This window comes from Triplophysa dalaica, chromosome 1, assembly GCF_015846415.1.
Source record: "Triplophysa dalaica isolate WHDGS20190420 chromosome 1, ASM1584641v1, whole genome shotgun sequence".
Classification (NCBI taxonomy): domain Eukaryota; kingdom Metazoa; phylum Chordata; class Actinopteri; order Cypriniformes; family Nemacheilidae; genus Triplophysa; species Triplophysa dalaica.
In genome coordinates this window covers 22,466,604-22,480,499 of record NC_079542.1, presented here as the reverse complement: position 1 = coordinate 22,480,499, position 13,896 = coordinate 22,466,604, and the positions used below count along the sequence as shown (strand labels likewise).

Sequence of the window (13,896 nt, the reverse complement as noted above, 5' to 3'; positions counted from 1 at the left end):
CATTTAACTGAGCTACGCGTTAAACTTCTTTCACTTTCATCACAGTCCTATAGCTGGTAATAAGAATTCACCTATACACATTCTAAGTCCAACGGTAAAAAAAAAAGCTTCCATGACTTTAACATCGGCTGTAAAAGCTGTTCTTTTTAATACATTCATATTTTTTGTGTGTGCACTTACCTCTTAAACACTTCTATGCAACATCCTTTGAAGTCCTGCTTGAAAATGACTCCTGGTCAATCTGCTTGTTTTTTTATCCAACTCTGGTCCAATGTGAAATGGCAAACAAACGCCTCTTTTATTTATGTTAATTAATATAACCGGTCTGATGGCATTCTGTCCGGTGTCATTTCCCAAAGATTGACATTTGCTTATGTACTAACCGACCTCAGTTACATTTCGATTGATCCGCATGTTTTTAACTGATGAAGTGAAGTTGACGCCATTGTTACTGTTAATTGCTTAAAACCAAAGTGTATTAATACATGTGCACTGAGAGGGGGAACGACCAATCACAACAGCTTGAGGAGTGGAACTTGCCGATATAGCACGACAGACCTGGTCGGCTTTACCAATCAGAGCGTTTCGTAAGGGGGACTTTGAAGCGGTGGACGATAGACTTGAAATATGTGAAATATAAAAGTTTTTTTATCTAGAAATATGGACATCCATTTTTAAACACCCAAAAAACATAATCAAAGCTTTGAAAACAGGGAAAAAATGGGGCCTTTAAATTTCTTGCATTATTTACTTAATATCAGTGTTCTGTGTTTGTGTGTTACACTAAAGCCCATGTATTGATGTATGATCCGATTTCAGTAACAGTTAAAGAGCAGGAATCATTCATTCTTTTTTTGATGTATGAGTACTAAAATTCATTGAAACTACTTTGCTCTTGCAGGTTTTACTTCCCTATTTCTCATTGTTTGTCATGTGATGACAATGTGATTGATGTTTGCAACAAGATATGCGTTTTTCGCATTGCCATTTTCCACAGTGATGTATTTTGTTAATTTGTCTTTGTTTGTTTAAAAGAGAAACACGCTTCATTATTGTCTTAGATTAAATGTGATGAAATAGCATACAGACCTTCACATTACCTGACAGATATCACTGACACAGGTGTCTTTAGATAGACAGCCTTGATACAGCAAAAAATAGGCTGCTTTTGTTTCAATTACTATCTTTCACTTTTTTCTACTGTACCTAACCACCAAAATAATATTAAATATAACATTTCTAAAGCCTCCTTTACACCTCAAAGGTACTACAACATCTGAAGTGGCAATGTATGCAGGTTTGTGGAACACAAACAAAGATATTTTGAGAAATTATAAATGGTTTTGCTAATAATATTTGGTAAGTGAGGACTTCTTTTGTGTTCAGCAGAAGAAAATCATACAGGTCTGGAATGACATGAGGATGCGTACAGTAAATGACGAAATTTTGGGGAAACCCAGGGAGAGCACATACTTAATGTATAAATCATCACTTTAACTAAAAACATCTGCTGAAAGTGTGAATGTGAAGTCATTATTAGTGTGCAACAAAATGACTACAACTTGTCTTCGATAAACAAAGTTGTACAATATAAGGAAATTTCATGAATTGCATGTCTAGTGAACAGACCATTATGTTAATACCTCTCTAGTGTTAAATTCTGATAACAAATTAAAGTACAGTACCACAAAGGCTTCAGGAGCAGGTATTGAATATTGAAGGAGCTGCAATAGCCTTTAGTCTGTGACAGGTGGGATAATAGACTCCTGGAGAAGCAGAAGAGATGTGCTCTGAGCATATCTGTCGAATTGTGAATTAAGAGCTATGCAGCACAGAGGCTCCTGCATTGACTATCTATTGAGTCTAGCAGTGTATCCAGGTCCAGGCTGTAAGTGTGTGTGTGAGAATGGGCTGACTGGTAGAGGTGGGGCTGACGGTTTGCTGTCTGTTTGAATGGGTCTGGGAGGGCCTGGCAGAAGCGCTGAGCTGGGTTATGTTTGTTCTGGTGGCTGTACTCTGTCTGCGAGATTAGTTCAACAGTTGCATTTTGGCAGTAACAGCTTTAGGAAAACAGAAGGTGCATGGAGCTAGTTAAGCTGTGGGGCCTGTTAACCCCGGCATTAAACAGATGACTGGAGCAAGGGGGTAAGAGGCTAATTAAGAGCTTTGTTGATGGGAGTGTGTATGTGTGTGTGTGTATTTATACAGTATATGTGTTTATCAGGTTTTTTTACATTATGGGGATAAAATGTCCCCACTAAGATATAGTTGACCAACGAATAGACAACATTCTAAACAATGTTTTACTGAAAATCTAAGCTGCAAAACGTTTTCTGTCATATAGGCTTAGGACATCATTATTTTAACAACATTATTAATAAACAACAAGTAAATGGATAGGCCCTACCATGAAAAACAAGTGTGTGTGATTAATCCATGCGACTTAAGCAACTTCTAAATCATACAATTGTTTTTGGAAACGTAAAAATTTAATGTTTTTTGAGAGAGTTAGGATATAGACTTTACAGTGTTTTTACAGAATAACAGTAGTCATGTCTATTGGGAGTCCTCATAAATCATGGTGTGTGTGGTTAAGAATGGAATTTAACTCCGGGCCAAGCGTGTGTGTCAGATGAAACAGTCTATAAATATATTATAATATTGTTATGGTATTGAATATTATTGTATCCAGAAAAAAAATTATGTTTACATAATATGTCTGTGTACTGTGCCTATTAATTTTGTATTTCTAAAAACATACACATACATAAATTTAAGAAAAATATTACATATTACAATTTATAATCATTTAAATTGTTGGTAAATGTTAATAAATACGTGTTTACATTTCCTTGTATGTTTTTATAAATCTTCTGGTCCACAGTTCAAACAGCTTTGTTAAGCATGGCTCCTGAGCTTGCTACAATGACAGTCTTGCTGTCCCAGTTAGGGCGCCTCACATAAACGTGCAGCCCGGCCGTGCCGTGGGTGTTTCGGTCACAGCTGATGGTTCCCTATGCTCTCTCTTTCTCTCTTTCTTTCTCTCTCTGTCTCAGGCCTGCCACACTGGTATGCGCTCGTACATTTACAACAAGAATTCTCTGGTTGGCTCGCAGGCCGAGCACTGTGGCATGAGGACCTACTTCTTCAGCGCGGACACGCAGGAGGATATGAATGGCTGGATCCGGGCCATGAACCAGGCAGCACTGATGCAGAGTCACGGCGCGAAGAGGTCAGTTCACTCCTCCTGCTTTACCTCTAGACAGAGGATTAGCACCTCACTCATTTCAGTTGATGTGGTCATGAGTGAGGGTAAAAATAATATTATTCAATAAAATCATAGCCTGATACATTTCACGCCCCTCACAATCCTCTCAAATCTTTGAATCACAATTTATTTGCATACACAGAAGCTTTTTAACTGCGGAAGCCATCCTTAGACCTGATGTATGCTGTTTTATAAAATTTAAGATAAAAATTTTAATCTACAGATCAGAAGTTAGCATTGTTGTAAACTCACTCCCTGCTGCAGAGGTGTGTAGATTTTGACACTGCAGCTCAGGGAGGAGGATCACTGCGGCACGCTGCAGCCAGCTGACTGTGGGCCGCGGGCCCAGAACCGAGCACTCATCCTGGGGTGTGACGTTAGTGCCCAGCCCCTGCTCTCATCACATCCATGAGTGCACAAAGGCTTTCCCCCCAGGGCTTTACTTATTACTGGGCTTTATGGTGTACATAAACATGCGAGGGTAGTTTGTAGTGATGTTTATGGTTGCTGACTGTAGGGTTTTATATGTGTTGGTACTTTATTGGTAACGCTTGTACACAGGCATGTGGATGATTACTAAAGATTGAAAAAACCTGATCTGATACCAGTCTGAGAAAACTCTTCAGTGTGGGAAAGGGAAAAATGCCAATTTTAGTATAATTGATCATCATGTGTCTTGGCTTTGTCTTTAAGTTTAAACAGAAATACAATAGCGCCATCAAGTGATTTAACCATGACATTACCTGGGAAGACATTGTCACAAGCATTTTGTGAGGAGCTCATTTAATGATGTGTTTTGATGAATTCCAATTACATAATTAAAATACTCTATTAAAAACTCTGTTTGCCTCCACAGAGACACAGAAAGAATATCAAATCCCGAGCATGTGGTCCCACAGACCAACCACTTCAGCACCAGCATCAAAAGCTCCTCCGCGGCCGAGGGCCTCCAGCAGGCAGTGCGAGGGGAAGTTACTGAGCTGAGGCTTGAGCGAGACAGGGAAGAGTGTTATGTTTACAGCAAGGAAGCGCCAGACGATCCTGTTAAAATCATCTCCACTGGAGAGATGGAGAGAGAGGGGCTTTCCACAACAGATGCCCATTTTCGCCCGCCGTCCACAGCACCCACACACAGGAATGGGGTGTCCTCAGGGATCCACCCGGATCAGAATGGGAATGCTGTGTATAAGAGGGGTCTCATTCCCCACACGGACACAGAGAAAAAAGTTCAAAGGAAAACAGCATTGGCTCAGGTCGAGCACTGGATGAAGGTGCAGAAAGGAGATCCCAAAAGGTCAGTTTAGTTGTAGATATACTTTGAGATGAAACTTTAAAAAGAGTAGAGAAACCGCACACATTGTATGCAATACTCTTTTTAAATGAAGAACTGAAGTCGTTACAATTCACATATAGTTTTTCCTTAATATGGAGCTCCCTCTAGGGGCTGTTACATGAACACGCATTATGCTTTGAGTTAAAGGGATTGTTCACCCAAAAATGAAATCTCTGTTCCAAATCTGTATGATTTGGTTTCTTCTGCAGAACAGAAAAGAATATATTTTGAAGACATAGCACTGGCCCTCATTGACTTCCATTGTACGGACACAAAACCACTCAGACATTTCTCAAAATATCTTCTTTTGCGTTCTACAGAGGAAACAGGTTTTCGAACGATATGAGGATACATAAATGATGACAGAATTTTTATTTTTAGGTGAACTATCCCTCTAAGCTTAAAATATATTAAATAGATATTTAATCATGTTTTATATGTGATCATTATAGTTATCATTTTGCATACCCAGCATGTAATAAAAAATGTACAGTACTTAACTTCAAATGAACAATTACAGCCATCCAACCTCTGAGTACAGCCTATCCCGTCGGACCCCTCCTCTCCAGCCTAACTCCACCATGATGGAGACGTACCGATCGTTGCCAAAGACCATGCGACACCACTCTGCAAGCAGTTCACCCCCAGTGCCCCACAACCTGCCCAGCGACTACAAGTACGCCCACGACCGCCTCAGTCACTTCCGAATGTCCACAGATGAGCGGCTGGCCACTAAAGAGGGCATGGTGTGGCAGCTCTACGAGTGGCAACAACGCCAACAGTTCCGACACGGCAGCCCAACCGCTCCCATCTATACCGGGCCCGACTACATGGACACGGCTGCCTTCAGGGTCACTCTGGAGATGCCAAGGTCTATATCTGTGCCCCCATCGCCGTGTGACTTAGCCCCACCTGGGCATCCCTCAAAATCCCTGTCCCCACGCAGGCCTCACACTCCTGCCGACAGGGTGACGGTACGCCCGCTGGATGACTTCGCCACCTTGGATACGTCCAGTTTGGGTTCTCCCAGAGGACTATGTTCCCAGATTTCAAAGGTAGGGAGTGTGGAGAAGTTCTCAAAATCTAGAGCTTTGACAATCAAACACACTGAGGATTATGGGAAACTGTGTGTGAGAAGTATCCCACCTCTTGTTTCCCATTTCTTAACTTTTGATTTGGACTTTAGGGAGTCTCCACACAGGGCCAGACTCGCAGGTGCAGAGGGTGTGTTTAATAAGAGAGTATTCTTGTTTTATCTTCCTTAAGATCTCTATGTGACAAATAGTCGCATCTGCTGGCTACACCCCCCACATGAGAGCAGTAGTTTGAGTGGCACGTTCGCACGCAGTCGCGGAAGCACTCGCGTCTCTTACTAGTTAACATACTGTCACTACCATTTCTGCTCCGAATACGTTGGGACTCGTGTGAACTCACTAATTATGTCCCTTCAACATAGAGATTCACAGAAGCTGTCAAAAAGCAGTTAGAAAGAAAAAACACTTCAATCAATGTGCAGCCATACCACAAAGGATACATAATTACATATGCGTTTATATAAAATACATATATGATTTATGTGACAGGACTATTTTGGGTGCAAGTAACTGGTCACCATTTTTAATTAAGTTGATTTAAATTGTCCTGCATTGATGCAGATTTACACTGTTATTAATATCAATCATGATACCACTTGCATACTATTTGTAATAGTATATGGAAAAGTATCTTATTTTAAGTAGATACAAGTAAGAACATGTCACATTGATGCTCGACTTTTGATGTCCGCCATCACATACTTTTAAAAATATAAGGTGCTCCACAATGCCATAGAAGAACCATTTTTGGCTGAATGGTTCCATAAAGAATCTTTAACATTCAAAGGATAATTCTGTGTTATAATATGTTTTTTAAAGTGAAAAAAGGTTCAAACGGACGCTGGGCCCCCAGGGGACCTCCAGGAGATTCTATGGGGGCCCCCAGAAAATCTCAGAGAATCACAAGGCAAAAACTTTAAAAGTCTATTGAACATTATTCATATTTATTCATATTTGAATGTGTTTATCTCTTCTTTCTTTCTAGCTACATGCATACTTTTCAGAATTGTTGATTTTATATTTAGAGTGAGTTTTTTCACAGCAGTTCTCTTTATTTTACTGGGCTTTGTAAAGTAGTGTTTGGAAAGATGTTAGGAAAATGGCTAAAGTACAAATTATTAATTGAATAATTTTCTATTCAGATTTAAAAATAAAACATTACTCTTATTTTAGCCAATGAATTAATATGTTTTCTTTACAATTTATACACACTTATTAATTTACAAAGCTTAAATGTTTATTTGCACTATATATATATATATATATATATCTGTGACCCTGGATCACAAAACCAGTCTTAAGTAGCACAGGAACATTTTTAGTAAAAGACAAAAATACATTGTATGGGTCAAAATTATAGATTTTTCTTTTATGCCAAAAATCATTAGGATATTAAGAAAGATCATGTTCCATGAAGATATTTTGTAAATTTCAAACCTTAAATATATAAAAACTTTATTTTTGACTGATTTTTGCTCTGACTAACAACTTTAAAGGCAATTTTCTCAATATTTAAATTTTTTGCACTCTCAGTTTTAAACGGTTGTATCTGAGCCGTATAATGTCCTATTCTAGCAACTCATACATCAATTATTCAGCTTTCAGATAATGTAAAAATCTCAATTTCTAAAAATTGACCCATAAGACTGGTTTTGTAGCCCAGGGTCACATATATAGATGAATATGTATTTTAGGAGGTCATCACAAAAGATAAATATCAGTTTGGGGGTCCCTCTCAGCGTAAAGTTTGAAAACCCCTGCTTTAGACCGTGAAAAAAACAAAAGTTTACTGAAAGTTCTTTGGGAACCAAAGATGTGATGAACCTTTTGTTGTGCAGCTGCTCTGTGTATCTCAAATCTTAGGAGCTTGAGCGTGTTTCACAGAACTTTTTCATGGATAATAACCAGACAGTGTGTTACTGATACGATTTGCCAAAGGCTAAGCTAAGCACCCAGTTAGCAGGCTCACCAGTGGACTTTTTCTTCTGATCTTATGTTTAAAGTAAAACCTATTATGCAGCAAAAATACAGTGCCGCAGGATTAGCGTTGGAAGCAGAGTATATAGAGTGCTACTCCGCTGCTAGCAAACAAATGTTATTTTTAGAAAGCAGATTGAAGATAATTTATGTGTATTTAATTAAATCTCATGTTGTTTCCGTCCTTTGGAGGTGCCGTGGTGAGCATAGAGGAAGAAATTGTATGTTAAGCAAAACTGTCCAGTCCTCGAAACCCAGTGACTTTTAAAATCAAACCCACACTTTCTCTGTGAAAACAGACGAATGAGTTAAAAATTGCTCTGCTGAAATCTAGTTTTATTTTCTTGGCTTTGAATCTGACTTTTATGTGACTTCAAAAGTGTACATGCTTTATAAATCAAAATTATTCTTTTTTTTATTGTATTTTATATATCTTCACAGACGTCACTGATAGAGAGGAGATCCATGCCAACAATGGGCTACATCACGCACACGGTCAGTGCGCCAAGTCTGCATGGCAAAACGGTAAGACTTAAATAGAGAAGTTTTCAGATAAGCTAATAAATCAAGGGAAAGCAGAAGAACTGAAGTAGGGAAACCGAATATGTCAGCTTTATAGCTGTAAGACAGTGTCATCATAACTCGTCAGTTATAGTTCACCTTCAATTGGCCAAATTTCACAAAATCTTAGCACACCCTGCTGGTCACTTCCTGAAGTGCTTTCTCTCCCGTCTCCCCGCTGTGCTGCAGCCAGAGGAGTTGACCCTGCTCCTCATCCAGCTCAGGAGACACCGGGCCAAGATGGCCAGCGTGCGCAGTGACACGTTCACACACCTGCAGAACCAGCACAACGGCCTCTCAGGCCCCAGTTTGCAGGTCAGAGGGTCACGACTCCCCCTCAACCCAACCTCAGCCTCTCATCTGAGCATATCATGCCCCTCTCTCCTTAACCCCCATACTGTGCTCATCCGTACAGTGGTGCGCCGCTGGGACTACTGTAGTTGGTATCGTGTTGGTTTGGTGCTAGCTCTCCATTAGCATGGAGTCCGCTGCAGAACGTGTTTTACAGCTTGGGCTGCGAAATTTAACCTAACAGCCTGTTATTTTGTGTTTTAGAAGATTTTTTTCTGCGTTTTGTGTTCTTTGGACTTTTATGTATACACTTTTTTGCCTCCCTGATTGGTAATAGCATGTTGCTTGTTGACTTGCCTGCGTTCACATGATTGAATGTTGCCATTAAAAGCTAATTTTGTTGATTCATTTACAGTATAAAGTATACAGTATATTTATTACAGTTTGAAATAAATGTGAAAGGCACCAAAGCATAGCACTCATAATAACCATTAGGAATTTTTAGAAAGATAATAAAAAATAGTATAATCCCCAAAATTATACTATTTAGCAATATTCTTACTATGTCCAGTGAACCAGCTTTCAACAACTTAATATCTATATAAATAAAATTAATGGTCACACTTGTTTCATTTTGTTTGTTATATTCACACATTGGGAATCATATTAAAAAGTGACAGATATTCAAACATTAAGAAAGTGGTGTACACATAAAGGCAGATTAAAATTTTAATTCAGTCACTTTAATTTTTTATCTAGATGAATTGGCCATAGCCTTAAAAATATTTTGGGGGCTATTTAAAGTCAATTCATTTACTTAACACTTTTGTCCAAGTTCTTGGTATTTAAAGTGTTTAGAAACAAAGTACTTGCATTTCTTTGAATTTTTTAAGTATAATTTTAGAGTTAAATTCTGAAATGCAGACTTTTTCCCCAAAAATCTCTAACTACTTAATTTATTTAAATACCATTCACCTCATCAAATTATCTCGGTTCATATTTCGGCCCCAGAAATTATATATTATATATTTTTTGTTCATTAGAGTTAATTGTTATTATCACCTCAAATGATGAGTGGTCTTTATACGTCATTAAATTCAGTTTATTAAATTATTAATTTTTAATAAAGTGAAAAGGACCCAAGACTCGAGAAATAATCTTTTCAGAAACTATACATTTCAGAGTGCATCCGTCTCAAATCATGTTAAGGTTGTTGAAGCGCATTCAATGCTTGTCTCTATAATTTTTTTGTCAATAGAAGCTAAAACTGTAAAAACATGGACCTTTTGTATTATTTGTATAATAACCCAGAGTAGTCGATGTTTGAAGACCTGTCACTCACCCACCAGGACATAATACTGATGCACTTTAATGTATCAGCACTGTGATTGACAGTTAAATGAGTGTGAATGCAAATCAGTGTCAGTTTCACACGTCATGTGACTTCTTTCTTCATGTTCCACTTGAAGGCAGATGACACTTACCTGCAGCTGAAGAAGGACCTGGAGTATCTAGACCTGAAGGTGTGCTCTTGTGGATCTGCCTTCACCCTCCTCTTTTCTCTTAAGTCTTTTTTCTTCCTCTCGCTGTAACAGCTGCTGTGCTCTCTAACCCTGAATGACATGTAGAATGAGAAACTAATGATTACATAAATTTACATCAGTCGATTTTCACGGAGGGAAATGTGTGATTTTCAAGCGTTTATTGCTAAAATGCAGATTTATTGGTGTAGTTTAGCAATAAAAAATGCAAGGTCTTTGTGAATGCATGGATGACTGGTGATTCAGTTTCAGTTTGTTGATGAAAACAAATGTTAAAGGGGTCATATGACAGGAATACGTGTTTTTCTGTGTCTTTGGTGTGCCCATGCGTATATTAGACACGTTATTACGGAACAAAAAAAGAGTTTATTAGTCACACAGTGCAAAAAGCATCGAAACAAAAATATCAGGGAACTCCAAGGACACAGCAGTAACAAAAAGTAATCCAATTCTGGAAACTGGAAGAGCCAGTGCTCGTAGCCGCAAAGTGGTCGGCCAAAATTGCAAAAATGAAAGTGTCCATAACAAAATATGCGATCTATTTAAATGCAAATCCTCACCCAGACATGCCTGAAACGCCTCGTGTAACCCCACCTCCACAAATCTACGTCAGTTTGTGGTATGATTTGACTTAGACCGCCCAAATGTATACACAAGTAAGATGTTCATGTTCGACCAATCACTATGCACTGGTTAACTGGCCAATCATAGCACACCTCGCTTTTCAGAGCGATGAGCTTTGTAAAACATCCGCTTGTTTCATAGAGGCAGGGCAAAGAGGAGATACAAAGATGCCAGATATGTGGAAAATACAGCGTTTTTAAGGAGGTGCATAACCTTCCTTCGGATTCCGACATTAGTAATGCGGGGTTAAAGTTTATTTTTAAAGATGTTTCAGCTTATGTGGGAAAACATGGAGAGTTTGTTTCATTTCTCAGAGGATTGCTTCGTGAACCATGCAGAGATCGACACTGGATTTGTGGAATGACTAAAATTAAAAAGCAATGTCGTCAATATTGGATCCGATAGGAATGGTGCAGCAATCTTATGTGAGTTAAACATTTTTGTACTACGCGTCACTATTTCTTTGTTAGAGATCGCTTGATGTGCCCTGAGCACTATTCGTACAAGATTAGTATTACCTGGGGACCTCTAACGATTTGTATTTATTGCCAAGGATGTCTGTGATCTTAATCTCGTGCGAATCGGCATCTCTGTGATTTGGTGGGCTCATATATCATTTCTCAAGGTTTTATCCACCGTTTGCGAATAATGGATTCGAAATATTTTGGTACTTTTTTTGGGTGCTGTGTGATATCTATAAGTTACCGGGAGTCTCTCGTTTGTTTATTTATCATGGAAACTCTTGACATTTGAGACCCACGATCGCGGTGATCTTTTGTCTGGTTCGGGATCACTTGTCTCAAATGCTGACAGGTACGGTCATATATATTCAAATGCAATACGAGTATAGGCTATACAAACTATATGCCATAACATCCGGGAAATAAGTCAGTAAATTTGAGTAAAATAATCCTGTGCAAATGCGTCACATGAAATACTGATGTGTGGAGGTCAATATAAATCACAGGAGGTCTCCAGATAATACTAATGCCCTGCGAAAACTGTGAATGGTGCTAATGTGTAACCTAACGTTACGTCTCGAACCAAATTCCCAGAAGCCTCCAACTACGCGAACTGCTATCCAATCAAAGCAGTGGCCGTTTACTTATAAAGTCTTTAATGCGGCATGCCCATTAAACACCGGGTGTTTGCAGAGCTTGCCACAAAACCAGTGTAGTAAATACCTTATTACTTCTTGATGCTTTTGAATGTAAAAATCACGCAAATGTCATAACTAGACCTCATACAACAGTATAAAACAGTAAACAAGGCCACTTCATGAGACCTTTAACCTTAAATCGTGTATACACATTGCATTACAAATTAAACAAACAATAATATTCGTATAAGCCCTGTCATAAGACCCCTATGAGAACCAAAGTGATGAATTCTTGACATGTACTCTGCTGCACAGTTCTGCTGAATGCCATTACTGGAGGGAACTGAAGTACACTTAAATCTGAAATAGCTAATTTTGAACAATTGTATTTCCTGTTGCATCAGTAGAACTTGCAGCTTTTGTCTACTTTCGTCACAATGATCCTGTTTGATGTGGAGGGCCTCAGTTGTTTCACATTTTAATATTTCAAACATGTAAGGGTCAATGACGTGTTTTGTGTCCAAATTCATTATTTTCCTAAAAAGAATTTGAATAAATACATGTCATATATCAAATGGATCTACAATATGTCCTTTATAAGAAACCCTTTTCATTTTATTGAAATTCAATAGATTTTTTGAGTTTTGGTGTTTGAAAGACCAAAAATGTCAGGTGGTGCGACCGTCCGAACATACAAACAGAGAACAAAACTGAGAACTAAATGTTAATTTTCTCAATAAAATTCTTAATAAAATATTTTGGCATGATTTTATGTTAAATTTCTTATATATGAGGGGAAAAATACTCAGTGCTAAATACATTAAATGTATATTATTTTAAATTAATATATGGTCGCACCACCTGACATTTTCTTATTTGTCATTGACCCATAAACCATATTTGTACCCACTGTTTACAGCAACCCTCTTTTATCTTCATTTCAAACAGATCAAAAGTATCGAACCCCTCATCTATTCAGTACACAGTGTCTTCTGGGGGTGATACTTTTGTTTGAATGTTAGATGGGTGTGCACTCTGCACATTAAACGTGAGCGGTTCATGCCTTCACCTGCTGCAGTGATGTAACCCCTGCCGGATCATTTCTGTTATGTGAAGTTCTTGACTGGCAGTCATACCCACATGCATGTGTTATTGTGACAAGATATATGTTTGTACAAACGTTTTTTTTTTATGGACGCCTAAGGATTGCTCTTTGGAGAAAGTATAAATACTTCTCTGATGAGGGATAGTCATAGAAATTGCATTATAATTGTGATTATTATGTGAAGTCTATGCTAAATATTTTCATGAAGACATTAAGCATTAAGGGATGGTTTAGGGTCTGGTTTAAAGAACAGCTTACTTTTAAAGAATCCTTTAACTAACCTCTGTTTATCATTAAATGATAGTCTGTAGTTGGGCTGCAGACTCCCACATGGTTCACATTTAGTTCACAAAAAGTATTGATACTTTTCCAAAGAACGAGCGGCACTTTGGGCGGATCATTGCGGCTATTCCCACATACCCAAGATGATAAACATATCTCAGCACTTCCAAACCAGTGTTTGTCTTGCTTAGTATTGTCTTGAGACATTTCGTGTTCTCACCATTTTTTTAAAGACTATGTGGTCTGTAAGATATTGATTGCTTGATCGATGCCTCATTTTAGAGTCTTGATGTTCATTTCAATGTTTTTGAAAGTATGTGAGTTTTTGTACGTGTTAAATTTAACAGGTGACCGGACGCGATTCATTTAGAGATCGACCACCTCGGCCTGTTAAAATAGCTGAAAGTGACATAGATGTAAGTTAACCCTCTCATCCCCTTTTTTTATTAATTCTCTCCGCTTATTCCCTGTGTTTGCTTTGCACTATAAGCAGTAACTGAACTCGTGCTAGTAAACATGGGCTTCAGAGTGAAACAAACATGTAAAGAAAGCGAAACTATTGACAAGGGCATTTTTATATTCAAGGCTCAGTTTAAAGAGAAAAATACATGCAATGGGAGTTTTCTACTTTAGGCTTGTAAATTTTTCAGTTTGATTTTTGTATTCCAGTGCTCTCTCTGTTTTCCACTTGATTTTAGGTAAATAATCTGGAAGTCCTGGT

The 13,896-nt window shown here is 38.3% G+C and overlaps 1 protein-coding gene across 11 annotated transcripts in view; it reads left to right on the top strand.

Moving 5' to 3' along the window:
- Nucleotides 1–13,896, top strand: part of plekha7b (pleckstrin homology domain containing, family A member 7b) — a 106,956-nt gene that overhangs the window by 73,700 nt on the left and 19,360 nt on the right. For 8 of the 11 annotated variants that reach the window (XM_056733509.1, XM_056733352.1, XM_056733587.1 and 5 more), the window contains 7 exons: nt 3,057–3,232; nt 4,125–4,562; nt 5,122–5,656; nt 8,114–8,197; nt 8,423–8,548; nt 9,994–10,047; nt 13,523–13,591. In XM_056733509.1, the coding sequence (XP_056589487.1) occupies nt 3,057–3,232; nt 4,125–4,562; nt 5,122–5,656; nt 8,114–8,197; nt 8,423–8,548; nt 9,994–10,047; nt 13,523–13,591 (1,482 nt within the window). The remainder of the gene's footprint in view (nt 1–3,056; nt 3,233–4,124; nt 4,563–5,121; nt 5,657–8,113; nt 8,198–8,422; nt 8,549–9,993; nt 10,048–13,522; nt 13,592–13,896) is intronic. The other 3 variants (XM_056734068.1, XM_056733654.1, XM_056733909.1) reach the window with 2 other exon arrangements.